Raw genomic sequence first — 17,111 nt, forward strand, 5'->3', positions numbered from 1 at the left:
ACTGAATCTATATCTGCACCCCTGACTGCTGCCACTGCACCCCTGACTGCTACCTCTGAATCTATATCTGCACCCTTGACTGCTGCCGCTGCACCCCTGACTGCTACCTCTGAATCTATATCTGCACCCCTGACTGCTACCACTGCACCCCTGACTGCTACCTCTGAATCTATATCTGCACCCTTGACTGCTGCCGCTCCACCCCTAACTGCTACCTCTGCTTCCCCTATACCTGCACCCCTGACTACTACCGCTGCCCCCCTATACCGGCACCCCTGATTGCTACCGCTGCCCCCCTATACCGGCACCCCTGATTGCTACCGCTGCCCCCCTATACCGGCACCCCTGACTACTACCTCTGTTCCCCCTATACCTGCACTCTTGACTGCTACCTCTGCTCCCCCTATACCTGCACCCCTGACTACTACCGCTGCCCCCCATACCGGCACCCCTGATTGCTACCGCTGCCCCCCTATACCGGCACCCCTGACTACTACCTCTGTTCCCCCTATACCTGCACTCTTGACTGCTACCTCTGCTCCCCCTATACCTGCACCCCTGACTACTACCGCTGCACCCCTGACTACTACCGCTGCACCCCTATACCTGCACCCCTGACTGCTACCTCTGCTCCCCCTATACCTGCACCCCTGATTACTACCTCTGCTCCCCCTATACCTGCACCCTGACTACTACCTCTGCTCCCCCTATACCTTCACCCCTGACTACTACCTCTGCTCCCCCTATACCTGCACCCCTGACTGCTACCTCTGCTCCCCCTATACCTGCACCCCTGACTGCTACCTCTGCTCCCCCTATACCTGCACCCCTGACTGCTACCTCTGCTCCCCCTATACCTGCACCCCTGACTGCTACCTCTGCTCCCCCTATACCTGCACCCCTGACTGCTACCTCTGCTCCCCCTATACCTGCACCCCTGACTGCTACCTCTGCTCCCCCTATACCTGCACCCCTGACTGCTACCTCTGCTCCCCCTATACCTGCACCCCTGACTACTACCTCTGCTCCCCCTATACCTGCACCCCTGACTGCTACCTCTGCTCCCCCTATACCTGCACCCCTGACTGCTACCTCTGCTCCCCCTATACCTGCACCCCTGACTGCTACCTCTGCTCCCCCTATACCTGCACCCCTGACTGCTACCTCTGCTCCCCCTATACCTGCACCCCTGACTGCTACCTCTGCTCCCCCTATACCTGCACCCCTGACTGCTACCTCTGCTCCCCCTATACCTGCACCCCTGACTGCTACCTCTGCTCCCCCTATACCTGCACCCCTGACTGCTACCTCTGCTCCCCCTATACCTGCACCCCTGACTACTACTACCGCTGCACCCCTATACCTGCACCCCTGACTGCTGCTTCTGGGTATCTGCCGTGCTGTGCCCCATAGAGTCACCACCTCCCCGGACTATTGTTTCTGCCAGAGTTCATGGCCCGTCGTGTTTGTCCTGTGTCTGGACTTCCATGGTTTATCATTCTGTTAGGAAGCGTGTAATAATCATGTGTGCGGGGTTAATCTGATAGATAAGCGCGTGATTAATAGCGGATTGATTGGCGCTGATCTGGCGCGGTTGGATTAGTGCTGGGCGCTGGCTGTTAGCGGAGTGTCTCGGGGGGAAGCTTTTATGCTCTTACAGTTCTTCTTCATCCTCTTCGTGGTCGGGTTTCTCCTGCACATTTTTCTTTTTGTGCTCCGTTCCTTTCCGCTTCTTGAAGAGCCCCCACAGCGTTGTGCCGCTCTTCTCTTCCTCCTGCGGTGCGGAGCTTTATAGCGCGGCGGCAGCGTTCAGAAAGACAGAAGGTAAGTGTGGTGCAAAATCTAGGACCGTCGTCACCTCTACACCTGCGTCCGCGGACCTGACCGCACCATGGTGGGCAATGAATGTCTGGGTTGCACATTATGGCTTCTCTTTTTGCGGCCCTATGCGATTTGGCTACGGCGCTCCTGCCTAGGTGGCCGCCATAGGAGTGTGTGTGGCTAAAAGAGATTTTCTGGAATAAACTCAAAGTTCTGCAACTTTCTATTACACTTTGGACCGAAAGTCACTTTTCTTTTCCGTCTGGCGGAATCCATTGATGATTTTTTTTTGCACCAAATTCTTGAGATTTGCGCAAGTTTTTCGTGAAGTCACATGTTATGCAAAAATGGGGCAAAATTTGATGGTGGGAGGAAAAAAAGTCAGACGTACATAAAAAAACCCGAGGGGCAGAGGCTGTAGAGCGTTCACACAAAATGGCACTTTCTAAAAGTCGAAATTAATGAATCAGGAAAAAAAATTCTGAAAACCTCAATCCCTGCCCACAATGATGAACAAAAAACAAAAACACATGTAAAATACAAGAAAAAAAGGTGCAAGATAAAAAAAGGAATTAGCCGCAAATGAAAAACAGACAATAAACACCAAATGCTAAGCAAAAAACAAGCGCAAATCCACAATTAATTGGCCCCTTTCAATTTTTCATCATTTTTATGACCTTTTATTGCTGTCAGTGAATGAGAACACTCTTGTTTCTGTGCAGAGGCAGTAATCCTGTCCATATCTGGTCTGGCTCTCAGCTGATGCAATGTATCCAGTGTAGACAATGCTCTGTGAGCTAAACACCCCAGACTCCAGACTGATACATTGTATCCAGTATAGACAACGCTCTATGAGCTAAACATACTATACTCCAGACTGATACATTGTATTCAGTGCAGCCAATCCAGGGCAGACAATGCTCTGTGAGCTAAACATACTATACTCCAGACTGATACATTGTATTCAGTGCAGACAACGCTCTGTGAGCTAAACATCCCAGACTCCAGACTGATACATTGTATCCAGGGCAGACAATGCTCTGTGAGCTAAACATCCCGGACTCCAGACTGATACATTGTATCCAGTGCAGACAACACTCTGTGAGCTAAACATCCCGGACTCCAGACTGATACATTGTATCCAGTGCAGACAACACTCTGTGAGCTAAACATCCTCCAGAATGATACATTGTATCCAGTGTAGACAATGCTCTGTGAGCTAAACACTCCTGACTCCAGACTGATACATTGTATCAAGTGAAGACAACGCTCTGTGAGCTGAACATGCTAGACTCCAGACTGATACATTGTATCCAGTGCAGACAATGCTCTGTGAGCTAAACACAGCCGCCTCTGCTCTCAGCTGATACAATTGTATCCAGTGTAGACAACGCTCTGTGAGCGAAACACAACAGGTGTACAGATCTCTCTACTAGTTTGTTACAATGTATCAGTCTGGAAGATGTTTAGCTCACAGAGCGTTGTTTACACCGGATACAATTATATCAGCTGAGAGAAGGACCAGCTGTGTACAGGATAACTGCCTCTAAATTTTCTCCAGACTGATACATTGTAACAAAGCATCAGAGAGATCTGTGTAGCTGCTGCTGATGTATTTAGCTCACAGAGCGTTATCTGCACTGGATACATTGTATTCACATCTCAGAGAAGAGCAGGATAAGTTATGTACAAGATTTCTGCCTATAAATTTAATACGGAATGTTCTCCAGACTGATACATTGTAATAATCAGGCAGAGAGATCTGTGCAGCTGATGTGTTCAGTTCACAGAGCATTGTTTACACTGGATACAATGTATCAGTCTGGAGTCCGGAATATTTAGCTCACAGAGTGTTGTCTGCACTGGATACAATGTATCAGTCTGGAGTCCGGGATGTTTAGCTCACAGAGCGTTGTCTGCACTGGATACAATGTATCAGTCTGGAGTCCGGGGTGTTTAGCTCACAGAGCATTGTCTACACTGGATACAATGTATCAGTCTGGAGTCCGGGGTGTTTCAGTTCACAGAGCATTGTCTGCACTGGATACAATGTATCAGTCTGGAGTCTGGGGTGTTTAGCTCACAGAGCGTTGTCTGCACTGGATACAATGTATCAGTCTGGAGTCCGGGGTGTTTAGCTCACAGAGCATTGTCTGCACTGGATACAATGTATCAGTCTGGAGTCCGGGGTGTTTAGCTCACAGAGCGTTGTCTGCACTGGATACAATGTATCAGTCTGGAGTCCGGGGTGTTTCAGTTCACAGAGCATTGTCTGCACTGGATACAATGTATCAGTCTGGAGTCTGGGGTGTTTAGCTCACAGAGCGTTGTCTGCACTGGATACAATGTATCAGTCTGGAGTCCGGGGTGTTTAGCTCACAGAGCATTGTCTGCACTAGATACAATGTATCTTCTTCACAGCTGAGAGCAGGATGAGCTATCTACAACGTTTCTACCTCTGAATAGTAACGATTGGGTTCTCAGTCTCTGACAGCAAACAGAGATCATCCCAATTCATCCATTGTTTTTTTTATCATATCTTTTGTCTTGTCTGTGCTCACCGGTGAACTTTGAGCCAAAGTAATAAAAAACGGCGGATGATGTGTGATGAATTTGGTGCAAATTAACAGATACTTTTCAACTTTTTAGAGAAAAATATTGTGCGCTCCTTTCTCATATAAGTCTTCAAATACAAAAATAAAAAGTAGACAGATTGTGTCCTCCACTGGGGCACCGGAGGAAAACTGGGTGACAATTGTGCAACATTTCCAAAAATTGCCAATGATGAATCGGCCAAAATGATCTGGATAAAGAATCCCGAATGGTCCGGACGGAAAACACCGGAGCAAAAATGGCACAAAATGAACTTGAAACAATATTACAGAAAAATAAAAAGAAGGATGAGTCCAGGACAAAGTCTACTAGAAAGTTGCGGAACTTTGGTATCTACAGGACAATGTATCTGCCATACTACAGACTGCCTCTCTGTGCTGCACAGACTTGTCTCAGGCTAGTTCGATAAGGACAGGGAACGTATATTATGTGCCATCTGTATACTGAGAGGTACCGGGGATACAGTGTAGATAAGATTTAAAGGGGACACTACACCCAAAACCTGGCTCACTTTGTTGGAGAGGTCTGAGCTTGATCAGTTGTAAGCCTGAAGGTGCCAGAGTTTTTACTATCACAGGACCAATTTTTTAGGTCATGGGTCTGAAACAAAGCCCCCTCCTCACAGAGACCCCCTATATAGGTGGACTGATCCCTACCTGTCTGGGGAGTCATCTTCCAGGCCGTCATAGATATCTTCCTCATCATCGGGCGGCGGTGGAAAATCTAAGGGAAATAAATAAGATTTGACATAACTGGGAAATACGACGTCCCGGTGACTACCATGTCAGGTCCTCAGACTATATAAAACATATGAAGTGACATTGCCCCCTCCGTGTAAGTGACAAATATACAGAAAGTACTCACGGGAATTTGCACCGACGCTGTGACTGCAATGAGAAATAAAAAAAAGTTTTAGTAAAGTTGGAAAAAAAATCAAATAATTATTTTTTTTTTTTAAATAAATAATAAATAATAAAATAAATAAATGTATTAATATTTTTTAAAATATATAAATATAATTTTATTATTATTATTATTTTTTTTTTTTAGACTTCATAGGGGACGTGAACTTGTGATCGATTGTGCTACATAAGGCAATATTAGTCTCCTAAGTCTGTGTAACACAGCTGGCACCTGGCGTGTACGGTATATAGCAGGCTCACCCCCATACATGTCCGTCACATGAACATATCCATGGTGGTCTGAGGTGCTCTGTCTGTACCAGGATGATTTCCCATCATATATCCCCTGTACTACCTAATCATGTTCTCATTTTGGACCCTGCACCTTCATCCCCACCATGTTCCCATTCCACCCCTTTGTCTCCAGTATTTATGGTCTTGTAAGGCTGACCCCCCCCCCCCCCCAGGTCACATTTCCCAGTCTCCAACATTTTTCTACCTATCAGCAAAATGGTTTGTAGATAATAGCGCCCCCTACCTGCTGGCGGAGTCCTGCTCCCCAACGTCATCATAAATCTCCTGGTCGCTCTCTACGTTCACGGGAATGTGCGACGTCGGCTTCTTCTTCGGCAGAGAGTCATAGTCCACTTTCACCATGGAGGTTTTTATGTATCCGTCTGAAAGACAGAACGTTTCATTCTATAGATTAAAGTGATAGAAAAAAACGGCGAAGACGAGATGTTCTGTGCGCAACGTCACAGCGCAAGGGCGGAGGTCTGATGGTGTATATACGACTGGAGATGATGAGAGGAACTAAGGAAAGAAGAGGAGGATGGAAGGAAATGAGGGAGAGATGGAGGAAGAGGAGGGACGATGGAGGAAAATGATGGAGAGGTGGAGGAAGAGGGAGTAGAAGGAAAGATGGAAGGAAATTGGGGAGAGGTGGAGAAGGAAGAGGAGGGAAGGTGAAAGGAAATGAGGGAAAAATGGAGGAATAAGGAAGAGGAGGGAAGATGGAAAGAAATGAAGCAGGGACGGAGGAAGAAGGAAGAAGGAGGAAGATGGAAAGAAATGAGGGAAGATGAAAGAACAAACAGGAGGGAAGATGGAAAGAAATGAGGGAGAGCTGGAGGAAGAAATAAGAGGAAAGGTGGAGAAAAATGAGGGAAAGATGGAAAAAGAAGGAGGAGGAGAGAAGATGGAAGGAAATGAGGGAGAGATGGAGGAAGAGGAGGAAAGATAGAAGGAAATGATGGAAAGATGGAGGAAGAAGAAAGAGGAGGAAAGATGGAAGGATATGAGGGAGAGATGGAGAAAGAGGAGGGAAGATGGATGAGGAAAGAAGGAGGAAAAGGTGGAAGGAAATGAGGGAGAGATGGAAGTGGGTACGATGGAAAGAAATGAGGAAGAGATGGAGGAAGAAGGAGGAGGAGAGAAAATGAAAGGAAATGACAGAGTGATAGGGAAACAAGGAAGAAGAAGGAAGATGGAAGGAAATGACAGAGATAGAGAAAGAAAGAAGAGGCGGGAAGATGGATGGAAATAAATAAAGGAAGCCGAATAAAGAAGAAGAGGAAAGATGGAACAAATAAGGGAGCTATGGAGGAATAATGAAGAGGAGGAAAGATGGAAGGAAATGACAGAGATGGAGGAAGAAGGAAGAGGAGGAAAGATGGAAGGAAATGAGGGAGAGATGGAGGAAGAAGGAGGAGGAAAGAAGATGGAAGGAAATGAGGGAGAGATGGAGGAAGAAGGAGGAGGAAAGAAGATGGAAGGAAATGAGGGAGAGATGGAGGAAGAAGGAAGAGGAGGGAAGATGGAAAGACTTGAGGGAAAGATGAAGAAAGAGGAGGGAAGATGGAAGGAAATAAAGGAAGCAGAAATAAAGAGGGAGAGGTGGAATGAAATAAAGGAAAACGAAAGAAGTTGGGTGAAGGTTGAAGAAAATGAAGGAAGGAAGAGGAGGGAAAGGAAGGTGTAAGGAAATAAGGGAAGAGGAAAGAAGTAGGTGAAAGTGGAAGGAAATGAGGGAAGAAGAGGGAAGGTGGAAGGAAATATATGAAGAGGAAAGAAAGAGGGGAAGATTAAAGGAAATGAAGGAAGAAAGAGGAGGGAAGGGAAAGTGGAAAGAAATGAGGGAAAGCAAGATGGCAGGAAATGAGGGAAGCGAAGGTGTAAGGAAATAAAGGAACAGGAAAGAAAGAGTGGAAGGTGGAAGGAAATGAGGGAAGAGGAGGGAAGGGAAAATGGGAGGAAATAAGGGAAGGAGGAAGGGAATAAAGGTAGAGAACAGCAAGAGGGGAAGGTGGAAGGAAATGAGGAAAGAGAAGGGAAAAGGAGGTGGACTGAATTGAGGGGAACAGAAGGGGAGGTTGAAGGAAATGAGAGAGAAGAGGAGGGAAGGGGAGGTGGAAGGAAATGAGTGGAAAGCAGAAAAAAGGAATTAGAGGAAGACCATTACATGATCCTTTGGGGTGTGGTTTACATGATCCTCTAGGGGCATGGCTTACATGATCCTCTGGGGCATGACATACATGATCCTCTGGGGCGGGGCTTACATAATCCTCTGGGGCGGGGCTTACATGATCCTCTGGGGCCGGGCTTACATGATCACTCTGGGGCCGGGCTTACATGATCCTCTGGGGCTAGTCTTTTAGGCCGTTTGCATTATTACCCTTGTGAACAACACCACTTTGGTAAAGACCAAAGAGTGATTGAAAATGATAGTTGGTGGGAAGGGGGATGGAAGCAAAGGAGGGAAAAATGAAGAGAACATGATAGGGAAAGAAGAAAAGAGTAAGGGAGAAAAGTGGGGAAATGAGGGAACATAAAGAAAAGAAGGAAGGAATGAAAGAAAGAAGAAAAAAAGAAAAATAGTCAGGAAAAAAAAATGAAGAAAGAAACAAAATAAAGAGATGGAAAGAATGGAGAGAACTCAGCACAGGAGTGAGCTGAGGAAGGGAAGGAATAGTGCTCGATTACTCACAATTTCCTTTCATTCTTCCCAGCCACTTTCCTTCCGGATTATCCGTGACTCGTATAATTTCTATCTGGTCTCCGTTTTTGAAGCTGAGTTCATTTTTGCCGCCTTTATACTCCGTGTTGGCCTTGGCCTGATGAATGACATCTATCTTATCTGTTAACTGCCGGAAACATCAGGGAGTCAGATCTCAGCAGGGAGAAGCCTTTAGGTCTTGGGGCGAAATGTAACCCCATAGGTAATATAAGATGATGGCTCTTGTGCAGGTAACAGATTGGAGGGAGAATATGAAGCTCCTCACCCCAAATGCAGAATCTATAACAACGTTTCCACTTACCAAGTGCCATTCACCCCAGAAAGCTACCCCCGGACTCCGGTCAGACAGACTACACTCGTATTTTAGCATCTCAATAAAATCATACTACTCCGTAATTGGTAATTGCCATGTAGAGACACCACAGTGCAGCAGGGGGCGCTGCAGCTGAGCAAGTGATCAACTCTGACACAAGGGGTTTGTACAAAAAACCCGATGAATTATACCTCAAATTCTTATTTTTATAATTTACTTCCAATATTCTATAATTCCCACATTTTTCTGGTAAAATTGTTTGACAACCGGTATAGGAGCTGTGAGACAGCAGCCACATCTGTATCAATTTCCAGAGAGCTCCCCCTAGTGGTGGGCTGCAGACAGAATCTTATCATGTATCTCTGTAGACAGGGAGCTCCCCCTAGTGGTGTGGCTGCAGACAGGATCTTATCATGTATCTCTGTATACAGGGAGCTCCCCCTAGTTGGTGGCTGCAGACAGGATCTTATCATGTATCTCTGTATACAGGGAGCTCCCCCTAGTGGTGGCTGCAGACAAGATCTTATCATGTATCTCTGTATACAGGGAGCTCCCCCTAGTGGAGGCTGCAGACAGGATCTTATCATGTATCTCTGTATACAGGGAGCTCCCCCTAGTGGTGGCTGCAGACAGAATCTTATCATGTATCTCTGTATACAGGGAGCTCCCCCTAGTGGTGGCTGCAGACAAGATCTTATCATGTATCTCTGTATACAGGGAGCTCCCCCTAGTGGAGGCTGCAGACAAGGATCTTATCATGTATCTCTGTATACAGGGAGCTCCCCCCTAGTGGTGGCTGCAGACAGGATCTTATCATATATCTCTGTATACAGGGAGCTCCCCCTAGTGGTGGCTGCAGACAGGGTCTTATGTACCTCTGTAATACAGGGAGCTCCCCCCTAGTGGTGGCTGCAGACAGGATCTTATCATGTATCTCTGTATACAGGGAGCTCCCCCTAGTGGTAGGCTGCAGACAGGGTCTTATCATGTATCTCTGTATACAGGGAGCTCCCCCTAGTGGAGGCTGCAGACAGGATCTTATCATGTATCTCTGTATACAGGGAGCTCCCCCTAGTGGTGGCTGCAGACAGGGATCTTATCATATATCTCTGTATACAGGGAGCTCCCCCCTAGTGGTGGCTGCAGACAAGATCTTATCATGTACCTCTGTATACAGGGAGCTCCCCCTAGTGGTGGCTGCAGACAGGGTCTTATCATATATCTCTGTATACAGGGAGCTCCCCCTAGTGGTGGCTGCAGACAGGATCTTATCATGTATCTCTGTATACAGGGAGCTCCCCCTAGTGGTGGCTGCAGACAGGATCTTATCATGTATCTCTGTATACAGGGAGCTCCCCCTAGTGGTGGCTGCAGACAGAATCTATTCATGTATCTCTGTATACAGGGAGCTCCCCCTAGTGGTAGCTGCAGACAGAATCTTATCATGTATCTCTGTATACAGGGAGCTCCCCCTAGTGGTGGCTGCAGACAGAATCTTATCATGTATCTCTGTATACAGGGAAGCTCCCCCTAGTGGTGACTGCAGACAGGATCTTATCATGTATCTCTGTATACAGGGAGCTCCCCCTAGTGGTGGCTGCAGACAGAATCGTATCATGTATCTCTGTATACAGGGAGCTCCCCCTAGTGGTGACTGCAGACAGGATCTTATCATGTATCTCTGTATACAGGGAGCTCCCCCTAGTGGTGGCTGCAGACAGGATCTTATCATGTATCTCTGTATACAGGGAGCTCCCCCTAGTGGTGACTGCAGACAGGATCTTATCATGTATCTCTGTATACAGGGAGCTCCCCCTAGTGGTGGCTGCAGACAGGATCTGATCATGTATCTCTGTATACAGGGAGCTCCCCCTAGTGGTGACTGCAGACAGGATCTTATCATGTATCTCTGTATACAGGGAGCTCCCCCTAGTGGTGGCTGCAGACAGGATGTTATCATGTATCTCTGTATACAGGGAGCTCCCCCTAGTGGTGGCTGCAGACAGGATCTTATCATGTATCTCTGTATACAGGGAGCTCCCCCTAGTGGTGGCTGCAGACAGGATCTTATCATGTATCTCTGTATACAGGGAGCTCCCCCTAGTGGTAGCTGCAGACAGAATCTTATCATGTATCTCTGTATACAGGGAGCTCCCCCTAGTGGTGGCTGCAGACAGAATCTTATCATGTATCTCTGTATACAGGGAGCTCCCCCTAGTGGTGACTGCACACCAGGATCTTATCATGTATCTCTGTATACAGGGAGCTCCCCCTAGGTGGTGGCTGCAGACAGAATCTTATCATGTATCTCTGTATACAGGGAGCTCCCCCTAGTGGTGACTGCAGACAGGATCTTATCATGTATCTCTGTATACAGGGAGCTCCCCCTAGTGGTGGCTGCAGACAGGATCTTATCATGTATCTCTGTATACAGGGAGCTCCCCCTAGTGGTGACTGCAGACAGGATCTTATCATGTATCTCTGTATACAGGGAGCTCCCCCTAGTGGTGGCTGTAGACAGGATCTTATCATGTATCTCTGTATACAGGGAGCTCCCCCTAGTGGTGGGCTGCAGACAGGATCTTATCATGTATCTCTGTATACAGGGAGCTCCCCCTTAGTGGTGGCTGCAGACAGAATCTTATCATGTATCTCTGTATACAGGGAGCTCCCCCTAGTGGTGGCTGCAGACAGGATCTTATCATGTATCTCTGTATACAGGGAGCTCCCCCTAGTGGTGGCTGCAGACAGGATCTTATCATGTATCTCTGTATTACAGGGAGCTCCCCCTAGTGGTGGCTACAGAATCTTATCATGTATCTCTGTATACAGGGAGCGCCCCCTAGTGGTGAATCCAGACAGGATCTTATCATGTATCTCTGTATACAGGGAGCTCCCCCTAGTGGTGGCTGCAGACAGGATCTTATCATGTATCTCTGTATACAGGGAGCTCCCCCTAGTGGTGGCTACAGAATCTTATCATGTATCTCTGTATACAGGGAGCGCCCCCTAGTGGTGAATCCAGACAGGATCTTATCATGTATCTCTGTATACAGGGAGCTCCCCCTAGTGGTGGCTACAGACAGGATCTTATCATGTATCTCTGTATACAGGGAGCGCCCCTCTAGTGGTGGCTGCAGACAGAATCTTATCATGTATCTCTGTATACAGGGAGCTCCCCCTAGTGGTGGCTGCAGACAGGATCTTATCATGTATCTCTGTATACAGGGAGCTCCCCCTAGTGGTGGCTGCAGACAGGATCTTATCATGTATCTCTGTATACAGTGAGCTCCCCCTAAGTGGTGGCTGCAGACAGGATCTTATCATGTATCTCTGTATACAGGGAGCTTCCCCTAAGTGGTGGCTGCAGACAGAATCTTATCATGTAATCTCTGTATACAGGGAGCTCCCCCTAGTGGTGGCTGCAGACAGGATCTTATCATGTATATCTGTATACAGGGAGTTCCCCTAGTGGTGACTGCAGACAGAATCTTATCATGTATCTCTGTATACAGGGAGCTCCCCCCTAGTGGTGGCTGCAGACAGAATCTTATCCTGTATCTCTGTATACAGGGAGCTCCCCCCCTAGTGGTGGCTGCAGACAGAATCTTTTGTATCAAAACATCATTTTTTTGTCTTGCAAAGTTCTGAATTATTTTCAACACTAAAATGAAAAGATCAATAAGTCTTTGGATTTGGGATGGGTATCAGGAGTTACCTTAAATCGTTTTCTTGTCTCCTGGTCCTTCTTTTCTCTTTCCTTTTGCTCTTTCTTCGCTTGCTCCAATTCTTTCTTCCGCTTTTTCTCATTCTTCTCTTCTTGCTCTTTCTTGTACTGAGCGCTGGAAGGAAAGGTTTGCACTGATTAACTGCAACGCTCATCATCTCTAGACAGATTTATGATGGAAGTTTTGGTTTAAGGACATTGGATATGGATTACACTGCTCATTCCACCCCTTTTTAATGCCCAGGATGGAATCCTCAGTAAAATCTGTCATTCTTCACATAGTAGATGTGAAAATACATCACAAGCTCTAACGTCCAAGCAGGCTATTACTCACCACTAGAGGGAGCTCTCAGCAGACAGTATTTTAATTGAGTATAATGTGTAATTGTCATACAGAGTTTTGCACATACTTTGCCGACTGTCATGGTGGCATTGCGCTCTGTTCAGATTGCAAATTCTTATACTCCACCTGGTGGTTTCTCTAGTGTCTGAGATCAACACAGCCAATCTCATGCGCAGGCAGGCAAGCAACAGTTAATCTCTGCTAGTCTTCTTGCTCCTTTGGTATTATGTTGTGGGGCAGCCAATCACATCTGCTCCCCTCCTATTTATGCTGGTTGAATCCTTCCACCCATGCCAACTATAGTTTATTCTATTTTGCTCTGTAAGGTGTGGTGTCCAAAACTCTCTGGTGTGCCTACTGCTTGAAGCAGTTGTGGAGTCCACCCCTGTTGTTTTGTAGCTTCCTTCCTGCTCTTGTTTTCCTCCTGAATCTCTGATTGTCTTTACCTTTGTATGTGCGTGCTGTGTGACAGACCTTTGGTTTTTCCCCTGTTGGTCTTTATCTGTGGATTTCATCTCACTCCTGTCCCGTCCCTTCCTGAGGACCAGGACTGGTCAGGAATAGGGCCAGAAAGGAGGCTCAGACATCTCCACCATCAAAAGTATCATTGAGGACATAGAGAGCATAGGGCCTCCTAGCTTGAGGGGCAGCTTAGGAACCTAAGTTGCCCACTATCCCATAGTCATTGTAATCTGTATGCATTGAACTTCCTCTAGTGGTGCCTGTAGTTAGCCTTTATAATAATGGTTGTATTAGTAAAAAACAAAATTCTAAAAGCTAGAAAGATGCATTAATAAAATATTCATGCTTACGCATGACCATACTATAACAGTCCAAAGCCTGAGTCTTGTTAATATATCTAGCTCTAAAGAAAAACAATGCAAAAACATGACTAGCTTTAAAATCTGTGTAGGCTATTAGCCACCACTAGGGGGAGATCTCTGCATACAGTGTTTTTATTGAGTTCAATTTGTAATCTGTAGACATTGAGCTCCCCCTAGAGGTGGCTGTAGATAATAACAAGTTTTCCTTTATTTCAATGTCTGTATTAGTAAAAAATAAAGTTCTAACAGCTAGAAAGGTGAATTAATAAAATATTCATGCCGACACCTGACCATAATACAGCAGTCCAATGGCCGGGTTTTGTTAATTTTACTAGCTCTAAAAAAGCCCCTCAAAAACATTACTAGCTTTAAAATTTATGTGGACTATTAGCCCCCACTAGGGGGAGCTCTCTGCATACATTGTTTTTATTGAGTTCCATCTGTAATCTGTACACGCTGAGCTCCCTCTAGTGGTGGCTGTAGGGAACAACAAGTTTTCCTTTTATTTTAATGTTTGTTTTAGTAAAAAACAAAGTTCTAACATCTAGAAAGATGCAATAATAAAACATTCATGGTGACACATGACCATAATACAGCAGTCCAAGGGCCGGGTCTAGTTAATATTTCTTCTAAGTGTCTGTCCTTGTGTGTACGATAGGACACTATGGTAGAGTATCTAACATAGCCTTGTATACATATGTACTTACCTGTGCTCATCAATGTCTTGATAGCATTCCTCATCACTTTCTTCACTCTTAAAATAAAAGTGGATTCAGAACAATTTATGTCAGTAAAATGCAAAATTCTGCTTTTATCTTATTTCTGTATAGGAGGATGTTCTACCTATGGGAATTTGGAGGGGTACGCCTTTTGTAATTTTGTCTATTAAAGTGTACCTAGATGGCTCATTGTTTGAGACTGTGTAATGCCACGTTCCCCCATGTGGTGGCGCTGTTGAGAAGTCGGACATTTGATACAGCACAGATCATAAGGATCAGTTTATAATCAATTAGCTGCCCAATAAGAGAGGAGGCTCTTTAGCTTTTGTTAAAGGAATTGCCCACTTCCTACATGATACAGGGCCCCATTTAAAATAAAAAATAAAATAAAAAATACACATCTAACAGACAGACACCATATAATGTCAGCGCTGCATCTGCTGGTGATCATGAGAAATTGTCACATGACATTAGCGCTGCAGCCCATCAGCTTTGTTCCATCTGTCTATGCAAGTGCTGATAACACTGGTGGTCTGGGAAATTAATATATACAGTATATATATATATATATATATATATATACACACACACACTATAATATATATATATATATATATATATATATAAAATATTTATTATTTTTTTATATTTTACATTTTCTATATTAAATTATTATATTTATGTTATGTATTTTTTGGATTTTTTTTTACATATATATATATATATATATATAATGTAAAAAAATATAAAAAATATATAAAATAAATAATTTTAATATATAAAGTAAAAAATAATAAATATTTTATATATATATATATATATATATATATATATATATATATCATAAGTGATTTATTTTTTTTATATATATTCATTTTCTTTTTTTTTTTTTTTTTTTAGAAAGTGAACTGTAGCATTTAAGAAAGGTCTGTCCAATAGTAGACAACCCCTTTAAACATTATATCTGGCCACTGTCTCTGTCTCTATGATGGCTGCCACTTCAGCCCCCAAGTAGGTCGTCACTTTCTTGTCTTGGACTCCTTAATAGGAGTATATTATTATTATTATTATTATCATCATCATTATTATTACCCAAAGGTATAAATTAAAGGGAACCTGTCACTTGCCATAAATATGTACGGTAATTTTTTTTCTCAGAGTAAATGCTGCTGTTCTCCTGAATCCGGCGATGTTTTTCTTTTGTTCCTACTCCTCACCGTTCCTGAGATACGGCCTCATCTTTCCTGTAACTAAATCTATTCTTGTTACAACTGGGCGTGGTCTTCAGCTCTTCTGTGAGTTTTTCTTGAAGCTCACGCCCACTTGGCTAACAAGAGTAGATATACATACAGGGAAAAAGGGGCCATAACTCAGGAACGGAGAGGAGCAGAAACAAAAGAAAAACATCGCCGGATTCAGGAGAATGGCGGCATTCACACCAAATAATACATTCATATATTTATGGCAAGTGACAGGTCTCCTTTAACACATTTAAGCTCTAATGCAAACCCTATAGCAGTGCTTCCCGACCTACAATGTGCCATTTATATTACTGGTATCTACTTATTTTGTGTCTCCTTCCCCCAAAGTGACCAGCCTGCACTAGACCCCCAGGGATACTATAAGTAACTCCTTCCTATCCCAGACCACCAGCGATGTTGATGTTAATAATTTTTCTGCCTTAGACCACAATCTTCCACATCCCCTGCTCTGATTGATTTCTTACTGAATTTGACCCAAAGGAGTATTGGTAAACACTCTTTCCCTAGACCACCAGGGATGCTTACATAAATGCCTCCACTTCACCGGACCCCACTCTGCTTAATTCAATTCCTTGCTATCCCGGACCCCCAGCAATATTGGAATTAACTACTTCCCAGCACTATGGATGCTCAATTTGAAGGTTCTAGTTCCCTGGACCACCAGGGATGCTTACATTAACGTCTCCACTTCCCTGGACCCTAGTCTACTTAAATCAACCGCTTTCTGTCTCAGAACCCCAGCAATGCTGACATTAACTACTTCCCTGCCCTAGACCACCAGGGATGCTTAAATGAACCCCTTAATGCCCTAGACCACCACTAATGCTCACATAAACCCCTCCATCGTCCTATTCCAACAATCTCAAATTACCTTCTTATTACTTCTCTTCACCACCAGGGATTTTGGCATGAACCCCCTCCTTTGCCCTAGGCCACCAGGGATACAGACAGTGAATGTTAATGCTCATATTAACCTCTTCCCTTTCACTACGGGTGATTTTGATATCAACAATCAAATCAATTTATTACCCTAGACCACCAGGGATATTTGGTAAGAAAAGGTCTACATGTGAAGTCACATTCAAGATTACATCCTTATTTTTACATCTGGTGTTTTTTTTGGCATGGAGGCTTGTACCCTACCTCTGCAGCCCCCATAGCAGCACCCCTGATGGGAACTGTGACTGCACATATATTGGGCAAAGCAGCTAAAATTCAGCTTTATAGGGTTTTTTATAAAATAGATTTTTTTTGTCTTCATTGTCACTGACTTCATTAAGTCTGCAGGAGCAGCGCTCCTGTCACATACCATAGTTCCATTTCATTGGTTCGTGTTAGCTATGCCCCGGGTTAATCACACTGTTCATTGCTGGGTCTTCTGCATTACCTCTTCATGCAGCAGTCTAGGAAATAGCCCTATAGATCTGGGCGCTGCCATTATTAAAGGGATCAATAAAAGTCGCCCTGAAACTCCAATCCTCTTAAAGATGGAAATAACATAATTAAAGGGGTTGTACAGGACTAGAGAAGACACGGCTGACCCACACAGCGCAGCATCGGAACACATTGTG

The 17,111-nt window shown here is 44.8% G+C and overlaps 1 protein-coding gene across 4 annotated transcripts in view; it reads right to left on the reverse strand.

Moving 5' to 3' along the window:
* Nucleotides 1-17,111, reverse strand: part of FYB1 (FYN binding protein 1) — a 188,425-nt gene that overhangs the window by 19,090 nt on the left and 152,224 nt on the right. For 2 of the 4 annotated variants that reach the window (XM_075328716.1, XM_075328707.1), the window contains exons 6-12: nucleotides 14,267-14,313; nucleotides 12,384-12,507; nucleotides 8,323-8,479; nucleotides 5,875-6,013; nucleotides 5,299-5,321; nucleotides 5,091-5,157; nucleotides 1,659-1,787 (exon numbers count right to left, since the gene is read on the reverse strand). In XM_075328716.1, the coding sequence (XP_075184831.1) occupies nucleotides 1,659-1,787; nucleotides 5,091-5,157; nucleotides 5,299-5,321; nucleotides 5,875-6,013; nucleotides 8,323-8,479; nucleotides 12,384-12,507; nucleotides 14,267-14,313 (686 nt within the window). The remainder of the gene's footprint in view (nucleotides 1-1,658; nucleotides 1,788-5,090; nucleotides 5,158-5,298; nucleotides 5,322-5,874; nucleotides 6,014-8,322; nucleotides 8,480-12,383; nucleotides 12,508-14,266; nucleotides 14,314-17,111) is intronic. The other 2 variants (XM_075328733.1, XM_075328725.1) reach the window with 1 other exon arrangement.

The sequence above is a fragment of the Anomaloglossus baeobatrachus genome, chromosome 1 (assembly GCF_048569485.1).
Source record: "Anomaloglossus baeobatrachus isolate aAnoBae1 chromosome 1, aAnoBae1.hap1, whole genome shotgun sequence".
Taxonomy (NCBI): Eukaryota; Metazoa; Chordata; class Amphibia; order Anura; family Aromobatidae; genus Anomaloglossus; species Anomaloglossus baeobatrachus.